The following is a 24,414-nucleotide window of genomic DNA, read 5'->3' as shown; positions in this document are numbered from 1 at the left end:
TCTCAACTCAAACAGAAGGTCCTATTGGAATTACACACTTCTCCTATAGGATGACATTCAAGGTTCTTGAAGACATACCGTAGGAACAAGAAAGATTTTTTGGGAAGGTATTAGAGTATATGTGCAAAACTTTGTGGTGGAATGTGTGATGTTCAAATAAAATAAAAGAGAGACTATCAATATCCCAAGGCTCCTTCAACCATTAACCATACCAAGCTAATGTTGAGAATAAGTTTGAATGGATTATATTACAATTTTACCCAAATCTAAAGGAAATAGTTTCATTATGGTAGGGATAGATCGAATGACAAACTATACCCATTTTTTCTCTCTTTATTATCCAATTAAAGTATGTATTGTGGAAGAAGCATTCATGAAAATAGTCCACAAGCTACATGGATTACCAAAGATTACTATAAGTGACAAAGATCCAATTTTCATTGGAAATTTTTGGACTGGATTATTTTCTTGTTCGAGTACTCAATTGGCTCACAATTCATCTTACCATCCTTAATCTATTGGGAAAAATAAATGAATAAATGTTTAGAAGGATATCTATGGTGCTTTGCATTTAATAAATAAACATAATGAGTCAAATGGTTTCCCTTGGAAGATTGGTGTATAACACATCCTTCCATACTTCATAAGAAAGGTCACCATTTATGGCATTTTATGGATATCATCCTCCATCCATCACATGACCCTTGAAAAGGACTATAAAGGCTTAGGAAATAGAGGACTACATACAACACCAACAAGAGGTTCTCAAACTATTGAAGGGCAACTTGCTTATGGTATAAAATAGGATGAAACAAGTTGATCAACATCACAACGAAAGGGAATTTGAAGGGGGGGATTGGGTATTTCTAAGACTACAACCATATAAACATATATCCCTCAAGCAACAAAAGAAGGACAATAAATTAGCTCCAAGGTATTATGGCTCCTATAAGGTGGTGCAGAGAATTGGAACTATGTATTACAAATTGGAGTTGCCTCCATCTTCACATGTACATCTAGTCTTCCATGTTTCTTGCTTAAAGAAGGTAATTAGTGATAAGAGCTCAATCCAAACTATTCTACTAGAGATTAGTGAAGAAGGGAAAATAATACTAGAACCAGAAATAATTTTGGACACAAGGACTAAGTAGCTAAAAAATTGAGCAATTACTGAGTACCTCATCAAATGGAAGAACCTACCAGTGGAAGAAACAACATGGGAAGATGATTTATTCATGCAGAAACACCCACAGATAGTCAAGTGTTGAGGACAACACTTCTTTGAAGGGAAGGGGTATGTTAACCCCTTATTAAACCCTAGATATTGAGTGATTACATTTCTATTGTTATATTATTATGTAGGATAAAACCCCTCATGGTCCCATTTTATTATAATTGTACCCTTTGTCTCCTATATATATACTAAGGAGACCTAGTCTTAGGAGCATCAAATATTACCTTATTCATTGAAGTTATTGTAAAAGGAGGTTTCCCTTGAAGAGGATTGCAATTATTGGTTTCTTATCATTTTTAAGGAGCAAGATCATAACAAACTAATGAGTTTCTTATCTTTTTTCTTTGTTCCATATTCATATTTAGACTCATTTGTTTTAAAACAAACATAATGGGATATCATCCTTGTAAAATTCTCATAATTTTGGTCTTTGAATTATTGAGTTCGTCCTTCTATTTAAATCTTACCATGTCATCTTTATCATCCTTTAGAGATTTTGATCTATTTACTAGATTTTGGCTCCAAGTTCACTGTAATCGAGGATTTTCCCTATTACTGAGTGCAATATTTTACCAAGTATTCCATGATTCTTTCTTTCTTACTTTCAATCTACTCTAATTGTGAATTTTGTGAACATGAGAGTGACCATAATGTTAGCTTAAAGACTCCATTTCCTCTACTTGAAGCTTTGGCTACCCTTACTTTTTTCATCACTTGCTCAATGTCACTCAATTAAAATGATCAATAAGAATGTTATGTTTTCAAAGCATGACTTAGAAAAAATTCATTCCTAGATTGATAAGATATTGTGAAATTACCTTATGAGTGCCAATATGAAATATTTTTGAGGTTCAAGATTTTTTTTTTTTTAATTTTAAGAAGGGAATTCATTATTGAGACGATGGAATCCTCGAGGTGTAGCTTAGTTGGTGATCATTGTGATATGAAGTATTGTGTAAACTAAGAGATCCAAGGTTCAAATCCCCCAAAAGTAACTTAGTTTATGGAGAGGAGGATAAGTTGTAGGCCACAAAGGTATAATGGTAGTGATTGAAATTGATCCCATGCCACATGAGTACAAGCCAGCCCCAGTTTTTGATTCGTCTAGTTATAAAAGAAAAAAATAAAAAGAGATGATTGTTATTTAAGCTAAATTTCAAAACAAGAACCTACTTCTTCCTTTTTCATCTAGCAATGCAATAATTATAGTGAGATTAACAACACAAGATAATGTTGAGATTCAAGAATCATGAAAATATATACTTTATAGAAAATGGAGTCTAGAACCAAGGATAAGTAACTCAAAACAACTGCAATGAGAACTTAACAATTTAAAAATTTTTTATAGCAAAAACCCATCTTAATAATGAAAAATGTGGTGAACCAGGTTTGATCAAAATATGTCTTTTGTCTAGGTGTGTAGGAAAATTATCAAATGAAAAGGGCTAGGCTTGAAGGAAATCATACAAAAAATTTATCAGCCTAGCATTAAGAATCCAAAACAACAAGAAAATGTAGTGTTTGGGTGCCTACTAGGATAAAGATCTCATAGCCATAACTAGGCAAATAGTCTCGCGAGAAGGAAATGCATGTAGGAGTAAATCTTTTAAAAACACTAGAATAGGGAAGTAGATGAGCCATGAAAAGCGTCAATCTTGGAAACTATCACTGCAATAGAAGTCTAAGCAAACAACCCTCAAGAATCAATGAAACAATACTACCTCTATTTATTTTGCAACTTATATAAATAAGAAGGAACATGTTGCTTCTTTTTTGCAACAAGTACCATCAAGAATAACTCACTTTGTGACCCAATTTTAATGACTATTATCAACAACAAAAAACTACCCTGGCAAAGAAGACCAAAGGGTAGACAACTAGCTAATTAATGCAATGCAATGAAACTACCACACACACTGAAATGGACTTAACCAAAACCTTCAATCAAAAACACCACAAAGAAAAATAATCAATTAGAATAAGTGTAATTATAGTAGACATGACTTGCAATTACACCATGTTGCATCCACTATATTGGTATTAACACCTACAGTGCTTTACCCACAAGGCAACATAGCCACATTCACAATAATGGTATGCCATGCACACTTGGTAATAAATCAATGATAACAACATAAGGGCTATAGATGAAACATGATGACACCATGTTGCATTGAAAACATAACCCTTGGGAGCTCCACCTTCAACCATACCTTCTACACTAGCTAGTGAAACCAAAGCATGCGTTGACCTTATCATAGTGATTTTCTACCGCATTGAAACAACATGTCCAAGCTGCAACATATTGAAATGCCACCCACTTTCATCCATATGTTGTGTGCAATGTAGTGAAACCAACACCAATGCAAAGAACCACAACTTATTAAACCAAAACACACTAAAATAACACCTACTACCATAAGAAGCTCAAATTACATATGTCATGCACAAAGTAGTGAAATCAAAACACATCATTATAATGAGTTCACAAGAATTATTTGCCATTCACTAAATCCTAAATCCCAAAGAAACAATAAAAGTCACCTTTAACTAGAGTCATTATAATGAGCTCACAGGAATTATCTGCAAACCACTAAATCCTAAATCCCAAGAGCAAAGGAAATTACACCAAACAAACCACTAAATCCTAAATCCCAAGAGCAAAGGCAATTACACCAAACACAACTTGCATCCACTACATTGGCATTAACACTAGCACTCTTTCACTCAACCAATAAAGCCTAATGATACATTGATACATCCATTTCCGTGGTGTATAACATTTAATTTTATGTAATTAATTAGTGGCCGCAAATACATTGCAGTTTTCAATGTGGAACCAACTTCTAATTGACAACATTGTCTAATGTTTTCTTAGCCATTCCATCTGGTCCTGTAGCTCAGTTGGTTAGAGCGTTGGTCTCATGGCTTAAGGAAGACAAAGTCGAAGGCCGCGGGTTCGAGCACCGCCGGGACCAATGTGTGATAATAATAATATTTAGGCCGATAGGCCTTCCTATTGAAACAGACTTTCGTCGTCCTTTTCAATCTCAGGTTGACACCTGGCATCCATATTCTGCGGGCTTCTGTTTATTCTCAGTGCCTAGAACTTCCGGGTTTCCGTTTCCTGTTTCGATTTCCAAGCGATGTTTAGGCCATGGCATTCCCTGACTGAGGACGCTGTGGATTTCTCGGCGAAACAAAGAAACAGCGATAACGATGGACGGTACAGGAGGCAGGAGACAGCAAGGGGAAGGCACAGGCAGAGGGAAAGGCACATGCACAGGCACGGGCAGGGGCAGATCCACATCTTCCTCTTCCTCCCAAAGATCTCTTAACCAGAAAAAGGATCAAGCGGTTTTAGGGTTCCCTTGCAAGAAGCCGGTCCGTATCAGCAAATCTCTCAAAAAACAAATCGATGGAAGATCAGAGAAGGCCACGGGCAGAACTCCATCGTTGTTGTTGGGTGCTCCCACGCCCGAGAAAAAATGCAGTGAAAACTCTTCTTCAAGAGTTAAAAACAGGGGAGTTGCTATGTCTGTCAAGGAGGTCGCAAATCAAACCAGAAAACTATTACAGAGCTCAAACGATTCCACAGCTCGTCCCAAAAGAAATCTGCGTCAAAAATCCATTTCTGCCCCGCCCAAAGCTCCGAAGACTACAGATTTCAGTCTTCCAGACAAGTAAGCATATATCTGTCACTATATTTCTACAATCTGATTTTCTGGGTGTTTGATAAACTCACGCATTTATGTGTGGGTGTTATAGATATGAAATGCTGGCAGAGCTTTTCGATTCCATGGAGTCTGCCATCAAATTGCTTCGGCTTCGTAAGGGAAACAGTAGCTTCTGCAATATCTGCCCCCAAGTTGAATCGATGACCCACAAGTATGTATAAACCAGAGACTGGTTTCCGTTCTCCTCTCAGACCTACAATGCATAGAGCTTGATAACATTAGTAGACATAGAACTTCTTCTCTGTCCAGGATCTAAAGATTGGCCGATTGTAGTCATAGAATGAATGCTCAGACTTTTAAGGTAAATTTTCACAGGCATAGTAAAAGATATTTTCATCACCGTTTGGGAATTAATAGTAAACCCTAATTCTGGTTGCAGGAGATTTATGTATAACCATGTGGCACAAATGAAGCACATTTTGCCCGAAGGGCTTTTGCTGGAGAAGATCATGACACATGATGAGGAGACGCTGTGCATGAAACCAGAATTGAAAATCACTGTCTTGCATGATGCAGTGCTAAGTGGCAAGAGCAAGGTCTCCAAAGCCAACAATACATTGGGTTTGCGAAAAGCATTTCGTACCCGTCTAATGGAATTCGTCAAGGCTCATCCCAATGTGAGTCTGCTCCAGCTATCCTGTATTATTATTATTATTATTATTCCTTAAAATCCTTCAATATTATGAGTTTTAACTGGGTATGTACATGGTGGGCTTCATCGATTGCATTTCAGGGAGATGATGTTCCGGAGGCAATCCTGCCAGAGCCCTTCAATAGAAAATGTCAGCTAACCTCCCCAGGCTGCTCTCTACTTCCTCCAGTGATATGTAAAAGTCCTTCCCCAGCAAGAGGTGTTTCTTCTGATCCGCCTGCCCCTCATCAAGAAGACCCTCAACCCTCTATGATGTCCTCACTTTTACCCAAAAATTTCCAGAGGCGGTTTTCTCAGAGGAACTTCACAGCTGAACCATCTGCGAACCCACCATTCCCTGTGCCGGAGCAAGTCCCAGATTTGAAAGGTTACTCGTCGTTCTGTTGCCTTGAAAACAACTTCTGATGTGTCCCGCACACCTTGCAAAACAGCGTCAGAGTCCGAGAATCCAAACACGCCTATATCAAAGGGTTATTTCTCCCCTGTAACACCAAGGGTTACTCGTCGTTCTGTTGCTTTGAAAACAGTTTCTGATGTGTCCTCTGCTGTCAAAACACCAATTGTTAAATCCATACTGAAAACTAATATAAAGAGCCCTATCAGTAAGAAATCTCTGCGATTTGCGGGAGTTTCTGCTGCACCCATTACATCCCCTCCTGTTTTGTCTCCCGGAACGCCAGGCTTTGCTTCTCCAGAGGCCTCTCGTCTTTCTCAGCCCACTGTGAAGAGATCTAACAATACCAATGTCAAAAGAGCAATAGCTTTTAACAGATCAGAAAAAGATTCCTCCGCTCCTCTTGCTTGTGAGCAACCTGGAACCCGTTCAACACCTTTGAAAAGGAAGGCAGAGGAAGCCAATTTGGATGATGACCTCACTCAAGGTTTTCAATCTCCACAGTCCCTTGTACTTTCTACACCTGCCAAATCCGGTGAATGGGGTAACTCTGTGGATTCATTTAAGTCATCACCTTTGAGGAGGGCTGCAAATCCATTTGCCATATCGAAGAAGAATGAGAAGGTGATGCAAAACTCTACATATCCTCAGCATGATAGAAAAACATTCAGCTTGGAGAACACTCCAGTGAAAGGGTTCCCTAATACTCCACCCTTGCATGCTTCAAAGCGATTCAGATTCGGTGTAGATGAATCCCAGACACTGCAAGTTGACACAACTAAGAATTGCTCTGAAACAAGCCTACTGTGCTTACGATCTCCTAAGAAAAGCAATGCTGAACCTTGCAAGCTGGACATTGGTAGAGAATCGAATGTTTCAGAGCCAGCTGAAAAGACAAGTAACAATATTCAGGAGGCTTGCAAGATACATATCGATGGAATGTCTCAATCAGATCAGGAAATCATTGACTCCATTCCAATGCCAGTGTTGCAAGAGGTAAGTTCTTGTCATTATCTTTCGTGGTTTTACTTTGTTCACAATTAGTTGATTCAAGTCAATGACATTAAATTGCTTTTCAGACCAAGCTTTACCCCATGTTCGTTAGTGCCTTGGAAATTGCATTGGCATATCATGTCAAATTGCAATGACTTTTCTTTGTGATGTTCTTTGTAGTTGCTAATACTTTATCTGCTCTGGCTGATTCTGGGTTGGTTGCATGCTGTGTTGTAAACTGAATGCATGTTATACGTCAAAATATATTGTAGCAGAGATCATACTGCAGGTCACTTTGAAATTGTAAAGTTTTTTGAGCTTCTGAGTAAAATATTCCCCTTTGAGTACCAAAGACTGTTTGTAACTTTGTAGGTCTATGAAAAAGAGTTGAAGACGATAGAGGAGTGCAAGTCGGGTGTATCTGCTGCTAATATGCGTCAGCAGATGATTGGATGCTTGCCTAGACTCTTCAATATGATACGTGATATATTTCGTTTAAGCAAACGCTCAGTTCTTACAAGACAGGAGCTTGTTCACAAAATAATATCAAATCACACGGATGTTACTGATATAAGTAAATAACTCTCTTTGAACATCTCTCTTCTATTGTCTTGCAGGAAACAATTTCAATGCCATGCTATGTGATCTGATCTCATGCTTAATATTTTGTACTCGCAGGTGAAGTTGAGGAGCAGTTGCACCTCCTTGGACAAATAGCTCCTGAATGGATTTCTGGAAGGATAGCTTCCACTGGTGACTTTCTATACAGGTATGCTATGCATGAGTTGATTGAGATAAATGGAATCAACTAAAATGTGAAAGGTATTATTCTTGTGTTATGTATAACTCGTTTTAAATTTTTTACTTGGGCTCAGTGTCAAAAGTAACATAGATCTGTCAATGATCCACGCAAGAATTGCAAGCGCCTTGTAAACACATGCACTATGAAAGCTGGTGGGAACATGGAATATGTGTGGGAGTGCTAAACTACGCAGGCCAGTCTTTCAAACTCTGCAGCTATACTCGTTGAAGAAATGCTTTCAAACATCACTTCTGTGGATTGGTACTGTCATTTATATCTATTTTTGATAGAAAGTGAGGTAACCTCTCCAATGCTTTTCCATGAGACTAAGGATTGCCTTGTGTTAAACACATGTTTTGTCACTTTGCCATGTGGTTGGAAATTATTATCAGGATATCCTTATGTTAAATATTTAAGTTGTCATTATTGCAAATCTAGGCTTGTAGTGGACGTGGCCGACCCACACTGGTTAAAAGAAACATATGACTTGCTTCCAAATTTCTATTGAGCATGTAACCGAAAAAATCATGAGAGAATCTGCCCATATTGCAGCTAAAAGGAAGGAGGGGTAACTGTTTAATAGGCAGTTTTTCATGCAGATGGTTTTTTTTTTCATCAAAATTGAATTGTGGCAAGGGAAAGAAAGCACTGCACTGTTTCTAAAAATTTAGTGTTGCGAGAAGACTATAGGAATGTTGAAAAGAGCAAGGGAGACTCTGCCTTGTGTTATAGTCCTCCCAGTTTTAGTCATGTAAACAGTCTATTCTGTAAATACTGCCAGTCAGTTGTGTTCCTTGCTTCCGTTGTTTTGTTTCCTTACATATTTTCTGCCAAGGTCGCACTGTTAGTTTCTCAAACAGAGTCATTATCATGACATCCAACCTTAGAGCAGAGCACTTGCTTGCTGCATTGTCTGGCCACACAACAATAAAAACCGCAAGAGAGAATGTCATGCAAGAAGTATGCACACGCATTCCTGGACTCTGTGTATGCATCTTTTTCATATAATTTTATCACGAAGTTGGCTGCGGTGCTTTGACATGCCTTTGAATATTGTTGCAGGTTAGAAGACATTTCAGGCCAGAGTTATTGAATAGACTTGATGAGATAGTTGTATTTGATCCTCTTTCTCATGATGAGCTCAAGAAAGTTGCTAGACTACAGATGAAAGATGTAGCAATTCGTCTTGCAGAGAGAGGTGTTGCTTTAGGGTTTACAGATGCCGCTCTGGATCTTGTTGTTCACGAAGCCTATGATCCTGTAAGTAATCACTTTGTTTCTTGTTTTATTCAGTCTAACTTGCCAGGGGATGTGCCCCCTACCCTAATAAACTTGACACTGCATCTCCTTCACCAGTCCTCCCTTTCCCTATTGTAGGGGACATGACCCACTCCTTGGACACATGTCTCCACATCGTAAGAGATGTTGAGTTAGGGTTCCCTCACTAAATTGGACTTACCTCCCTTTGAAACAATCTAGAATTGCGATTTATATGTTCTATTCTGATGCCTGGTATTTTTCATTCATAATGTTTGCTCGGTGTTCTTCATGTACAATGATTTTATTCAAGGTCTTATTTCTATTTTCCATGCCCTGTCATATAAACCTGTGTGGAAAGTTATTCTAGGAGTTTGATGTTTTGCAGAGTTTTGGTTGTGGTGGCCAACAGTGAATATTAAAAGCGCAGGACTTTTCAGTTTACAATTTCATTTTCTCAGATTTTCAATGGTCTATCATATATTTTGCATGAACCTGTCTAGGGAGTAATTTTAGTCTGATATTTTTGCTGGCAGTTGGTTGTGGTGGCCAACGGTTGATCTTTAAGAGCTGTGAACTCTTCAGTTTACAGAGTTGCTTTCTGAGATTTTCAATTTTCTCAATTTTCACATTCAGTTTCGGATTTTCTAATTTTCACATGATCTTCTTCCTTCTGTATGGATCCCATCGATATAAATTTCAGTTCTGTTCTTTAAATTTTAACATTTTCCTCTGGCACTTGAACTTTAAAAATGGGGTGCTGCCTGTCTCTGCGTACTCGGCGAATTTAGTTCAAAGTATATAGTAAAGGGATGTTTTTGGTGTGTTTGCTAATTAATATAAATTAATGCATTGTTTACTTGTTAATACTAGTGAAGCAGGCAGGATCATTATTAGCCTTTGTGGTTTACGGGTAATTTAGGTCAAAATTTGTGAGTAAAATGCAAGACTAGTTGGGGATTCTCATTTAAAACCTCTAAATGGATAACGTGGTAACGTGGTACTTGCAGGTTTATGGTGCTCGCCCCTTGTGACGATGGTTGAAAAGTAAAGTTCTCACTCTGCTATCTTGGATGCTCATCAGTGGGGAGATTGATGAGAACAATAAAGTATACATTGATGCAGTGCCTGAGTAGCAGACATTATCTTATCACTTAAAATATTTGTCATGTTCTTTATTTTATAGAACTGCAGACAATGGATGATGGTCTCTACCTTTCTTGATCGTCATTGTCCTTCTTAGGCTCATCTTTGTTATTCTCCAGTCCCTCAAACAGGCACCCAAAATGATCGGTTGAAGGAAAATTGTTGAAATTACTACGAGGAGAAGGAGATGATCTACCTTATTGGACCAAGAGGTAATTGACAATGTCCATGGAATTAGATGAATTGATTGAGGATGTATCTGGAGCAAACTCTGGGAGTTGTGACATCCAAACTCATCTATCACTTGCAATGCTTGGAGTTGATGATGATTTGGTATCAAATAGCAGTCCAGATTTTAAATCTACTTCTCTGAGCTTCATAATTTTTCTTACTGCTTGCTTCTGTAAAAGCTTCAATATTTTATATTTGGTGTATTACTGTGAGCCAATGTCACTACTTAGTTGTGTTCAATTTCAATCACTCTGCTGAAGCTGTGTCTGAAGTTGAGTGGAGTCCATGTAAAGTCCCTTGCCCACTTGATCTACTTGGAGCAAACTTTTAGAGAACAAGAACATGATAATAACAAACCTAGGGGCAAAACCTTCTGCTCTGCAAATTCCAGTTGGGGACCTTAATAAATATAGTTAAAGTCTATAAGCACTTTTTAAGGCATTTCAACACACCTCAGTAACTAATTTAATCATTTGCACATCTCTTGTCTTTTGGTGAGCATTTCTTGTCTTTTCTCTTGTGTTTCTTTACTTGTTTAAAAATTTTGAACAATTGATATCATTCAACGTTTTTGTGAATTAATTAAAGTCTGGCCAATTTTCACTGATGAATCCATTGCTACTGCGTTGTAGCATTTCTTTTTGCATTCTGGTCAGGTGAAGCACTAAAGCTTGATGCATATTTAGCTATAATGGCCCTAGTGTCTTTTAACTCCTCAATTTATATTTTATGCGACAGCGAAAGAACTGGTAGCTTGTTAATTGAAAAGAAAAACTTATTGCTGGATGATACAGCTTGACATTATTCTTGTGGTTGATCTCTATTGGATGAGTTTATGGTTACACTCCATTGGCTGACATTGGAATGATGGCCATCTTAATTACACTTCATTGGCTCACTGAAGAGTAAAATATGTAAACAACTTAATAGTGATTATTGATGAGAGGATGAGATTTACTGTTTTGTTCTTTATGTTATCTGCAAAACATAAAACACATATAGTTGAATAGAAAATATTGATTGTGAACCAAAACAAGTTCTAATTGATCTAATAAAATTGAAACTTGAATGGCCACTGTAAACGCATGTGATAACAAACACTACTTATGAGAACAATAGTGTTTGACAATAAATTTCTAATTAGCAACTCTGTATTTTCTTTCAATTAATCCAATTGTGTCTCTTCTTGTGGTCACTCGTTTTAGTGACCCACTGGTGCTCACTAGAGCTGAAAATTTTCTTGTCCTTGCCTTTGGAGCAATTGTATGTATGTGGAAGGAAAAGTAAGTATGATATCGCTACTGATTTGCCAGACCATTGTTATGTACTTTTTTAGGTCTGAAGATGTGTAACTTGTGGTTTAGCTTGATACATTCTCTTTTATACCACTTTACTTTAACTTTGTCTATATCATAAGTCTAGTAGCGATTTAAGTGTATGTCTGCATGGCAGAACTGCATTGGGCTTGAACTTTTATAAAAAATTACATTGTATTTAAAGAAATATGATGTCCAGATAGCATAGAACTCCAAACATCAAATCTCTTTGCTCCTTGTAGGCTTCAACCAATATCTCTTTTAGAGAAATTCAACAACTCTAATTTAATAATCCTATCGGCCTCTCTTTGTACCTTTTGGGACAATTGCTAATATATTTATTATTATACTATCTATATATATATATATATTTAAGTTTCCAAAAATTATCTTAATTGGTTTTTATTTTTATTTCTTTTTCGTTTATTTTTTAAAATTTTCTATTTTGATGTTTTCGTTTTTTCTTAATTTTATCATTTAAAAAAAATACGACGACTGTCAATCTGTAAAGTAGGGGGTTCATTCTTCCTTGAGGATATATATTTTTTGGTTTCTAAAAATTATCTTAATTGGCTTTTATTTTTATTTCTTTTCCGTTTATTTTTTTTTAATTTTCTATTTTGATTTTTCGTTTTTTCCTAATTTTATCATTTAAAAAACAAAAATATGACAACTGATGACAACTGTCAATCTGTAAAGTAGGGGATTCATTCTTCCTTGCGGAGATTCAAAGACGGTTAATTAAATTTTATTTTATTTTCCTTTCTGGTTTTTATTTTTATTTTCTTAATAAATTAGTTTTTTATTTTCTAAATATATTTAATGGATTGAGGAACCTTTTGTTAATAGTTTTTATTTGGATTGCATTGAGTGTTATTTTAATTTATGTGATTAGGAGGGTTTCAATTTACTTAAAACAATTCACTCACTTATAAAAATCAAGTAGTGTTCTTTTTTCCTTCCTTATTTCATCTTTGAAAAAAAGGACATGTTTTTTTCCCGGTTTGAAAAAATAAAGAATTGATTTTAAATTTACACCTCTCCTTAACTTAGGAATCAAATTAAAAGGATCAATAAACATGTATGGTTTGCCTCCGTTAATAATTAATTTAGAATAATTATAACATCTTTTATATATATAATTTATATATAAAATTCATTTTTAAATATAATATTTTTTCTAGTTTTTTTTAAGTAATAAACGTCAAATTTAATTTTCTTAAATCTATTTTTTCTAATTTGAAATGTTTCATTAGTTTTTTTTGTAAATTGATGTTTGAGATTTTTATTAAAATAAAAGATTTTACATTGACGTTTTGTTGATAGGTTTTTCAAAAGGTTTCATCATCAGAGCCATAGGGTCACAAAAATCATCCTCAAGCTACAACATATGAACTAGAACATAACGAACATAAGACATATAGGTAAACAAGAACAACAAGAACAACATATACGAGAACCAACATAACCAATATCGCAAGCACGTGGTTTCAAAAACCATACAACAACAGTGTGGGCTAGCACCCCATTGAACATTCTGATGGCACATGGAGAAATGGAAGTAAGTTGTCCAAAACATGATCCTTGACCATGAAGCGTCTTATCAAAATCATGAGAGCAACACGAACCATAGCACGAACCAATCCCTAATGGGTAAGGACAAAACCAGTGAGAGCCACACCAAAATCATGGAACTGAGCATGAACCAACCCTTGTAGAGCTAGGACCAACCATCAGAGCAACATAAACTAACCAAGAAAACATTATGAGCTATCCCATATGGTCCAAGAGGCATTGATAGCCACCAGTAAACGATGCAGAAGGAGCCAACCGGTTAAAACACAAGAAAATCCTGATGCCCAAGAGAAAAGAGTATTGATAACTTCCAAAGGGCTATTTTCTAACACGTTACCGAGTTGCTTAGCCAAAACATGAAGAAATGTTATTGAAGAAACTCCTGGAAAATTCCAAAACATTTCACTAACATGCAATAGTGTTAATTAGACGAAATAACAGTAAAATTGGGAGGGATGTCCACAAAGGGATGCATATTGTCACCTAGAGGTTCCACTGAAGGAATCATAATGCCACCAAGAGGGTTCAATGAATCTCTTGATGTTGAGTTCAAAGACCACGAATCCTTCCACCTTTACCAGACGAACATTTATATCATCTAGACAATAGCGAATGTTCCTGAGAATTCTCTTAATGTCCTCATAACCAGCAAGGAGCTTATAGTTGTCCACTTGTTTGTCTCTTAAAACCATGCAAAACAAGGTATCCAATTGTTGGTGAACCGAAAGAGAATGGAGAAAGTATAATCTCCTTTTCCTTAACCTTCCTGAATTTGGGACCAATGAAGGCCCTTATCTCCAACTTTTGAGTCAGAGAAATAAGGGCACTCTCCAAACTCCTGTGCTTCCATTTGAAGAATTTCCTGCCGAATTTCTGGAGGCACTAAGTCGAAATATGAGGTTATGGAGTCCCAAGTGAAAAGTCTCTAGGGTTGTGAATGAGTATGACTAACTCCTCCCCCCCCGGCTAGCCAACCGTTGACGAGGAGGCATGCGAGCAAAAGCTAAACCACCACCCCGATTAGGAGTCAAAATAGCTAAGAAAACACAAGTGATACATGTGAAATTGGAAATGACACAATCGAAGACGATTAGGTCGTCCCCCCAACACCCCAAGCAAAGGTTTATACCATAATTAAATTAAAGAGACTAAAATCCTCAAAGGAAAAAAAGGGCACAACCCTATTACCCCCGATGACAGTACATTGTAGAAAAAATACCTTTGAAAACCCCAGATTCCACCCACACAGAGAACAAGCTGTAGAGAAATGAATCAACAGATGAATTGACCTTATGCTTAGATATGGAAATAAGATGGGCGAAATGACAATTAAAAAATCATCTATCCAAGTTCTGGGATGAAGAGAAAAGTTAGGCTTATTGAAAGAAACTGAGCCTAAGACCCAGAAAGTATGAACCACCAATAAAGAAAACAATGGAACCCTAACACTGATACCAAACTGAAAAATTTCTTGGGTACCAAAAAACACATACCAAGACAAGGCAGGGAAACGAGACACCTGCTGATTCATTAGTGTGAAGGGTCAAGTTGGAGAGAACCACCCCCAGCTCAAAGACCACCCCACGTTCAAAATTGTGAAGGAATAACACAAAGAACATCGACCAAACACCAAATGTAACATAAAAATAGCTTCAAAGAAAGAGACCCTTGTCACGTTGAAACCTGAGCGAGGACTGGTCGCTCCCCACCATAAAATACAACTATCACCCATCAAGCAAAGACCCATCACTGCCAGTCCCTTAAATTGACTACCACCAATAGCTCCACCACAACACATTGTATAACCACCACCCTCCACTGTAACAACTCTCTCACCAGTTCTCACACAACGAACATCATCAATATACCATAGGCAGTAAGGTGAGGAGGGCACCTCACCTTTGTTGTGCTTCACAAACCAAATCCACCACCCTGTTGTTAAACCTTTTGAGTATTTAAGATGATAAGACACGAATTGGTTTAGGCATGCACAATAACCATGTTGTGCCATGCCGCGTCTGGAAACGGACAAGTGGTGGTCGAGAACCTCATTTTGCATTTAATACCTTCAAGAGTTACACCCCCATTGAGGAATATTTTATTGTTTTAAATGATGAAATAATTTTACTAAAATATTTAATTGTTTTATTAACATTATTTCATCATTTAAATTTTTAGTATAATCTTTCTTTTCTTATTTGGATCAAATTGAAATAAATTTTTGAATGTTCCATTCTAATCTTTATTATAAAACATCCAAATTATTTGGCTACGCCTTCAAGAGTTACACCCCCAACGAGGAATATTTTATTGTTTTAAATGATGAAATAATTTTAATAAAATATTTAATTGTTTTATTAAAATTATTTCATCATTTAAATTTTTAGTATAATCTTTTTTTCTTATTTGGATCAAATTGATAAATTTTTGAATGTTCCATTCTAATATTTATTATAAAACATCCAAATTATTTGGCTACAAGACTAACAACAAAATCTAGCCAAGAAAGGAAACTTAAGACTCCAATCTCGATGTACACTTCCATTAGAATGATTATTTCTATTGCTTCTATTGTAGGTTGGAAATTGCATCAAATGTATGTGAAAATTTCTTTCCTCGATGGAGTGATTGAGGAAGAAGTGTACATAGAATAACCTCAAGGTTTTGAGGTATATGAGAGGGAGACTCATGTTTGCAGACTGAAGAAATATTTGTACGGACTCAAGCATGCACCTCGAGCTTGGTATTCTTCGATTGATGGATACTTGATGAGTCTTAGTTTTACCAAGAATGACATTGATCCAAATCTACACTACAAGGTTATTGGAGGTGAGCCTTTGATTTTGTTGTTATATGTTGATGACTTATTTGTCAAAAGACATGAGAATATCATTGATCAGTGTAAGAGGGAGTTGGTTTCTTAATTTGAGATGAAGGATCTAAGATTAATGCATTATTAGTTGGGATTAGAAGTGTGGCATAAGCTGGGTGAAATCTTCCTTGGTCAAGGGAAGTATATTATTAAGATCCTTCAAAGATTTGGTATGATGGAATGCAAGTACATGGACACTCCCATGGTGACAAATCTGAAGAAGTTGCATGATTCTGATTCAAACCTGATAGATCCCTCTATGTATCTCAATTGATCAGATCCTTGAATTATATGGTTAATACCAGACTTGATATTTGCAATGCAGTGACATTTTGAGCTAGTTCCTAGTGGAACCTAGGCATGTACATTGGATTGTAGCGAAGCATATATTGAGATATCTATGTGGAACTGTTAGTTATGGATTGAGATATGTCTCAAATGGTGAAGTACAACTGTAGGGATGCATAGATTTTTATTGGGTAGGAAGTACTGAAGACAGGAAGAGCACATTGGGATGTTGTTTCAGTTTGGGTTTTGCTATGATATCCTGGATGAGCAATAAGTAGACATTTGTCGCACTCAACTCTTCTAAAGTTGAGTATATTGCAGCTTGTTTAGCAAGTTGTGAAATAGTGTGAATTCAGAAGCTACTCGCAAGATTGTTTGATCATGTGTTGGAACTAAATGTGATACATTGTGACACTCAAAGCTATGGGAAGATTTCATAAAATTTAGATTTCCATGATAGGTCGAAGCACATTGAGATCAAGTACTATTACATCTCAAACATGGTATAGAAGGGAGCAATGAGGCTCCAATTCATTTCTACAGATGAGCAAGTTGTTAAAATTCTCACAAAGCCTCTGCCCAGGATGAAGTTTGTATACTTCAGGGACTAGCTTGTAGTAGTTAAGAATGCCTCCCTTGGTAAAAGGGAGTGTTGATGTTGTAGCATCAAGGGGCAGAGATTCTCCCTAGGTCATGGGTATTGACCGAGAGCCATGTAATGTGGCTAGGGAGATTGGACCAAAGAGAATCAAGGTTTAGAGTGCTCCCTTGGTCATGGGTTACCAGACCATATTGCTAAGGGTTAATTGGCCAGTGGGTTGAATGAGTTCCTTATAGCATTAGGAAAGTGTTTTCCCATTTAATAGCATGTGACGACGTGTGGGAATGCTAAATGGGCTCAGGGTTTCACCATTTGTCAGGAAGTTCCTAACATGACTCCAAGTGACAACTTGTTGAGCTATTGTCCCACGAATAGTCTTGTTGACCTCATAGAAGGTTTTGACCATATTTCTATGGGTTTTGGCTAATGGATGACTAGATCCATTTGTAAAGGGTATATGTCTATTGGGTGACTAGATCCCTTTGCATGATGCTTTACACATGTAGTGGATGGATACATCAACATAGTTAGCTCAATCAATCTTTTCTTGTGATGAATATTTTTTTCATCAAATGTACCTCTGAGGAAGTCAAGATGAATACCTCCCTAGCTAAGGGGGAGTGTTGAATTTTTGTAGCTGCAACTGGTATTCAAGTCAACCAAAATAAATGAAAGAAAAAAATTATTATTTTTTGAGTTCATGTCATCTCCAAAAAGAAAGGTTGGCCCTACCATACAAATGGGTTTGACCCTTGGTAAAAACCCTCCTACTTTGACCTCTATATATTAGCATTCAACCTCTCTCATTTGGCAAGCAATTTAGATCATTTTTTTTGTCCACATGTGCGAAGGAGAGAGAGAAGCAAGACCAATGAAAATTGACTTGAAGTTTGACTCGGGTTGAACAATGTTGACTAAGATTTTTCTGGGTTGTTTGACCTACATCGACCGAACCTTCTTATAATTTGTTTGACCGTATTAAACTGAGGTAGTTGACTGAAAGTTTGGGCAGTTGACCCGACCTGTTCTGAGCAATTTGACCACTATTGACGAAATATTTTCTAGGTAGGTTGACTGGATTTCTGAGGCAATTGTAGAGATCGAATTTCAACATGTTTGACTATTTTTAGCAGAAAGCTGATTTATCTCTCTTTAACTAGGTTTGGCCTATGTGAATTGTGTGGTCAATTTGATCAAGTTTGACTGGGAAAAACTAGATTGTGCATTTGTTGAATTGAACAATTTCTCCTCAGAAAAGATTGTTGGGTTTTCCCAGTGTAATTTTTTTTGTATCTCTTGTGCATGCTTATTTTACTGTGATCTCTATTGCCCTACTACATTTATAGTTGAAATTTTAAAGTATAGTTGCTTAATGATATGGAATGTGCTAAAGTAAGAACAATATCATTAGAAGTAATTATATGTAGTAGAAAATTGTGCTTGTCTATATTGCACTTGAAAAATTAACACAAGAGAGACAAGGTATGATGTTTGCTACAAGAGGTCAAGTTAAAGCTTATAGAAACTCCTTGTAGATTCAAACTGTAGATTGTAATATGCTAAAACAATTGACTTGAATCTACTCTAGTCATCAGCGGAAACAATAAACGATCGATGAAATCAAGAAGCATAAAAGAGAAGGAATTCAATCACACATAACACAATAATTTTTTGGGGAAAGCCACAGCTAAAAACCCCTGCTATCTGTATAATTCATTAATCATAAAATATGAGAAGATTACAATGCTTTGCTCAAGCCCGAGCAACCTTTGCACTATCTCTATTTGTCTCACTACTTCCCAGACAAGCTCAAGTCAATACTTAGCCAATTTTGTTGCCTGCCAAGCTCCTATTTCGTTGCTTAGTTTCCTTGGGAATTAACCCATATTTAATTGGGAAATTCGACAGTTATGAATTGCGCAATCATCATAGGCCTTCCTTTGATTGCATTCACCACCTGTACAATTCAGATGATTATACAACTCCTAGTACACTGTCCTTGAACTCCAATGTCAACTGGGTCTTTCTCTGATCTGACACGCATGATTTAATTATGAGTGAATCTTCAGTTTAATGGTTGATCAGTGTTGGTTACACCCCACCCACTATTGGATCTCTCACTAATTCCTCCATCAGTTGGAACTAGTCTAACTGAATTTAAATCAGTTAAACTGAATTAAATAATTACAACTCAAAATAAACTCAACCAGGGCTCCTATAAAGTAGGACACACTCTACATGACTCTAGTTAGACCTTCAACTTGAATTAACTGAGCCAAATAAGTCAAATTAACTTAGTTAACTATTAAAAGTTGTCATGAGATGTAGAATTACAATTTAATTCCTAATTTAATTCAAGGACAAATTAAATTAGGATTTTCTTGTTGCATTTTCTACACTCCCTCTCAACAAGAAAAGGATTATCTGCTACCCCAATCCTACCTCTGTGAAACTCAAATTTTCATCTTGACAATGCCTTTGTCAAAATATCTGCATCCTGCTCCTTTATAGGAATGTACTCTAGCAACATGATTCTCCTCTGCACACAATATCATAGATGGTGATACCAGATGTCGATATGCTTGGATCAATCATTGAAAACTGGATTATCAGAGAGTTTGATACAACTCTGATTGTCACAGTAAATCACTGCAGGATTCACCTGCTGACCAAATAACCCAACAAGGATCTTCCTCATCCAAATAGCCTCACAAGCTGCTTGAATAGCAGTCATGTAATCTCCTTATGTTGAACTGAGTGCAACTGATCTCTACTTCTTGTTGTACCAAGAAACTGTTGCTGACCCACTACTGAAGATTCCCCCTGATGTGCTCTTCCTGTCGGATAGACTCCCTACCCAATTTTCATCTATGAAGCCTTGAAGCTTCACTCCCTCTGTCCATCTGTACCAAAGACCAAACTTAGTGGTGCCCCTGAGGTATATCAACACATGTTTAGCTTCCTTCCAATAGAGTTTGGTTGGCTTAACCATGGCTTGAATAAGTTGGTTAACTGCAAAACATATTTATGGTCGTGTGTTCACCAAATACATAAGTGAACCCACAAGATGTCTATAAATAGTAGCCTCCACTACGTCACCTGAAGTAGCATCTTCCTTCCTCCAAGTACCTGTTAGAGGAGTCACCATGGGTTTTCTACTCTCCATGTGGAACTTCTTTAGTATCTCGTTAGCATACTTTCCCTGAGAGACAAACATTTCCTCATCTCCTTGCCATACTTCCATACCAAGAAAGTAATGCATCAGCCCTAGGTCCTTCATCTCGAATTCTCTTGTAAGATCCTCTTTGCAATATTTTATCAGCTTCTCATTACCTGTTAGAATCAAATCATTGACATATAATACTATAATCAACAATTTACCTTCAACCACAATATGGTAAAGGTTTGCATCTGCTTCAGTTTTGGTGAAGCCCAACCTGGTGAAATAGTTGTCAATCCTAGTGTACCAAGCACGGGTTTCTTATTTTAGTCCATACAACACTTGCTTGAGTTTGCACACATGTGAATCTCTATTTAAGGTCTCAATTTTTTTCTGGATGCTCAATATAGACCTCTTCCTCAATCATAACGTTGAGGAATGTTGGATTCACATCCATCTGATGTATCTTCCATCCCATCTGCGCTGACAGTACTATAATAGATCTGATAGAAGAGTACCTTGCTACTTGAGCAAAGGTCTCATCGTAATCAATTCCCTCCACCCGAGAGAACCCTTTGGCCACAAATCTAGCCTTGTGTTTCTCTACACTCACATATGTTGCTTTCTTTACCTTGTAAAGCCATCTGGAACTCACCACTTACTTGTCTGCTAGTTTTGGGACCACTTCCCAAAAATTCTTTCTGATAATGGAGTCATACTCCTCAACCATGGCATCAACCCATACTGGTTGTTGTACTGCTTCCTCAAATGAGGATGGCTCAACCTCTACAGTCTCACTCATCAGAGCCATGTAGCCAATGTACCGATCTGGTGACCTCCTCTGCCTACACTATGATGTGGGTGCTCCCACATTCTCTCTAGCATCATGCATCAATATTTCAACCTATCTGGTGTGCTTCCTTCCATCTCTGGAAGTCTCTACATGAGTGGGTGCTTCCACTCTCTACTCCTCTACATGTGGTTGCTCCACATCATCCTGAGGTTCCTCCTTTGGAGGTAAAAGCTCCTCATCTTCATGTAACTGAAGCTCCATATCAAGGGAACATCTCATGGCCTTCTCTTCATCGAACTTCACATCTCTACAAACCACTGTCATCCTATTGGATGGCTGGTACACCCGATAGTTGTGAGGTGTATCAGTGTACCCTACAAATATGCCCAACTCAGTTGTTGGCTCTATCTTTTTCCATGCATCCTTGGTAACATGACAGTAGACTAACAAAACTAAATATTCTGAAGTGTGCCACATCTGGTTTCTTACTTGAAAAATATTCTTCTAGTGTACTCATCCCGATAATTCGATGAGGGCTTATGTTATGCAAATAAACAACCGTGTTGCATGCTTCAGCCCACAAGTGCAACGATAGGCCCTGATCATGTATGTTAGAGAATTATATATTACAGAGCAATGGAACACATAAAATATTGCAGAAACACAAACACATAAAACACATAAAACAAGAGAGACACAGATATACGTGGTTCACCCAATTTGGGCTACGCCCACGAAGAAACATCCAATCCTTCCTTTATATTATCCAGCAAAATGAAGAGATACAACCTACATAGATCCGTTGTAATTTTCTCTTCACTCTCACACAATCTCCTCTCTATTTCTCGCTCAGAATACACACCTATACACAACCACAATATAATTCCCTCATATATAGCGAGGGGTTTCCTTCTAGTGAGAAAAACCCTAAATTAAACATAACTTCAGACGTCAGATCATCCACCTAATGAACAAGTCATATTGACTACAAAATTACAATATTTTACAAGGCAATTTTACATCTATTTTTAGCTTCAAGGGTGCTGCCCCTAAACCTTGCCGGGGGGGAGCTTATAAAATCGTCATTCCCCCCCGTGGACTCCCTGATGGCGATCAAATGGGAAATGTTGCCACCCCGTTATGGGTTGGGGTCCAACTGTCCCCACGCCCAAAAATCTACCACTTGGAGACTGATTATAGCGACTCCATCGCTGCTTCATTTGTTGGAAAATTCTTCCACTTTGGACTTGGTTGTTTCTCACCTTCATCATCATACTTGAAGACCAATTGAGACTGAGCTAGTGTGTATCTTTTCCAGCTTCAACTGTCCATCTTCCAACACAGACTGTATGAAATGGTACTTGAGATGTATATGTTTAGTCTTTGAATGAAATGTTGAGTTCTTTGAAAGATGAATGGCACTCTGACTGTCACTGTATAACCTGCCCATCTCCTGCTTCTTACCCAATTCATCCATAAACCGTTGCAACCAAATCATTTCTTTACTAGCCTCTGTAGCATAAACATACTCTGCTTCCGTCGTTGAAAGTGAAACAACACTTTGCATTTTTGAAACCCAACTGAAAGTTGTTCCACCTACAGTAAACACATACCCTATGGTGCTCCTCCTGTTATCTCTATCACCTTCCATATCTGCATCAACATATCCCTGTAGAGAAATTTTTTAACCACCAAAGCATAATTCTTGATTTGTGGTGCCTCTCAAATACATGAGAATCCACTTCACTTCCATCCAATGTTATTTTCTTAGATTGTTCATGTACCTTCTTACAACTCCCACTGCATGTGCAATATCAGGCCTTGTGCAGACCATTGCATACATTAAGCTTCCAATTGTTGATGCATATGGAACTTTAGACATATAATTCATCTCTTCATGAGTCTTGGGACACATCTCCTTACTTATTTTGAAATACATAGCCAAAGGTGTAGTAACTGGTTTTGCATTATGCATATTAAATATTTCCAACACCTTTTGTATGTACTCACTCTGAGACAATGTTAATTTGTGATTTTTCTTGTCTCTAGTTATTCTCATACCAAGGATTTGTTTTGCAACACCCAAACCCTTAATTGCAAATGAATTTGCCAATTTTCCTTTGAGCAGATTTATTTCCTGCATATTAGACCCTGCAACAAGTATGTCATCTACATACAATAACAATATAATATAACTACCATCATTTTTCCTTTTGAGATAAACACAATGATCAGAGTGACATCTAGTATAACCTTGTTCAGACATAAACCTGTCAAATTTTAGATACCACTGCCTTGGAGCCTGTTTTAAGCCATACAAGCTATTCTTCAATCTACACACTAGTTTCTCCTTCCCTTTCACCTTATATCCTTGGGGCTGCTGCATATAGATCTCTTCCTCCAAATCCCCATGGAGAAAGGTTGTCTTTACATCTAACTGCTCAAGATGCAAATATTTTTCTGCTACTAGACTTAAAATAGTTGTGATTGAAGTCATTTTAACAACATGAGAAAATATTTCATCAAAGTCTATACCTTTTTTTTTGTGCAAATCCCTTCACCACAAGTCTAGCTTTATACCTTTTTCTACCTCCATCTTCTTCCTTCAATATGTAAACCCATTTATTCTGCAATGTTGTTTTACTTGCAGGCGACTTGACTTAGTCCCAAGTTTGATTATGTACCAAGGAGTCCATCTCTTCTTTCATGGCTAGCTCCCACTTCTTCCTGGTTTCTACCTACATTGCTTCTTCATAAAATTCTGGTTCACCAGAATCAATCAACAATACATAATATAATGAAGGAGAGTATCGTTCATGGGGTCTACTTATCTTCGTAGATCTTCTAACACCACTTTTAGGTGTTTGAGGTGCCTGTTGTTGTTGTTGTTGTGGATGTTGATCATTATAATTTTCAAACACCTTTACTTTTTATGTGATCTCATCAAGCACTCTGTATTTTCTATTTTCTTTTTCTTGTTTCTTTCCCTGCATTTGATCCTTATACAAGACCCTTCCATTGAATATGACATCTCTACTCCTAATGATTTTGTGATTTTCATAATCATAAAAGCGATAACCTAAATCATTAACACCATATCTAATAAAGGTACATTTCTTTGATTTTGCCTCAAGATTTGTTCTATTTTCTTTATTAATGTGGACAAAGGATTCACAACCAAAAGTCTTTAAAAATGAGTAGTTTACCTTTTTACCTCTCCATGCCTCCCCTGTAATACCACCATCCAAGGAACTTGAAGGCCCTCTGTTTATTAGATAAACAATAGTATCTACAACATCTACCCAAAATTGTAAAGGCAAACCTGCATGCAATCTCATGTACCTTGCACGCTCCATGATTGTC

At 37.1% G+C, this 24,414-nt stretch overlaps 3 protein-coding genes and 1 non-coding gene across 6 annotated transcripts; all 4 read left to right on the top strand.

Moving 5' to 3' along the window:
- The first annotated feature begins 4,123 nt into the window (after positions 1–4,123).
- On the top strand, positions 4,124–4,212 carry TRNAM-CAU (transfer RNA methionine (anticodon CAU)). The gene is given in 2 exon segments: positions 4,124–4,161; positions 4,177–4,212. It is a non-coding gene; the product is annotated as a tRNA-Met (tRNA).
- Positions 4,213–4,373: 161 nt separating this feature from the next.
- On the top strand, positions 4,374–6,425 carry LOC149216121 (CDT1-like protein a, chloroplastic). Its single transcript, XM_089392702.1, has 4 exons — positions 4,374–4,917; positions 5,003–5,122; positions 5,351–5,588; positions 5,705–6,425. Exons 1-4 carry the CDS (start codon positions 4,454–4,456, stop codon positions 6,026–6,028), a joined length of 1,146 nt encoding a protein of 381 aa, XP_089248828.1. The 5' UTR covers positions 4,374–4,453; the 3' UTR covers positions 6,029–6,425.
- Positions 6,028–7,943, top strand: LOC149216120 (uncharacterized). Its single transcript, XM_089389831.1, has 5 exons — positions 6,028–6,055; positions 6,151–7,013; positions 7,383–7,584; positions 7,689–7,779; positions 7,886–7,943. Exons 1-5 carry the CDS (start codon positions 6,028–6,030, stop codon positions 7,941–7,943), a joined length of 1,242 nt encoding a protein of 413 aa, XP_089245957.1.
- On the top strand, positions 7,658–10,688 carry LOC149216119 (chaperone protein ClpB1-like). Of its 3 annotated transcripts, none has more exons than XM_089392706.1 (4): positions 7,658–7,779; positions 7,925–8,110; positions 8,875–9,072; positions 10,080–10,688. In XM_089392706.1, exons 2-4 carry the CDS (start codon positions 8,045–8,047, stop codon positions 10,101–10,103), a joined length of 288 nt encoding a protein of 95 aa, XP_089248832.1. In that variant the 5' UTR covers positions 7,658–7,779; positions 7,925–8,044; the 3' UTR covers positions 10,104–10,688. The 3 variants fall into 3 exon arrangements, with proteins under 3 accessions (XP_089248832.1, XP_089248830.1, XP_089248829.1); XM_089392704.1 differs by having other exon boundaries at positions 7,665–7,779; positions 7,886–8,110; XM_089392703.1 differs by lacking the exons at positions 7,658–7,779; positions 7,925–8,110 and adding an exon at positions 8,557–8,772.
- Positions 10,689–24,414: the final 13,726 nt, after the last annotated feature.

Source organism: Pinus tabuliformis, chromosome 1_1, assembly GCF_031772625.1.
Source record: "Pinus tabuliformis cultivar Carrire ecotype Pingquan chromosome 1_1, CPIR1, whole genome shotgun sequence".
NCBI lineage: Eukaryota > Viridiplantae > Streptophyta > Pinopsida > Pinales > Pinaceae > Pinus > Pinus tabuliformis.
This window is presented reverse-complemented; position numbering and strand designations above follow the sequence as displayed.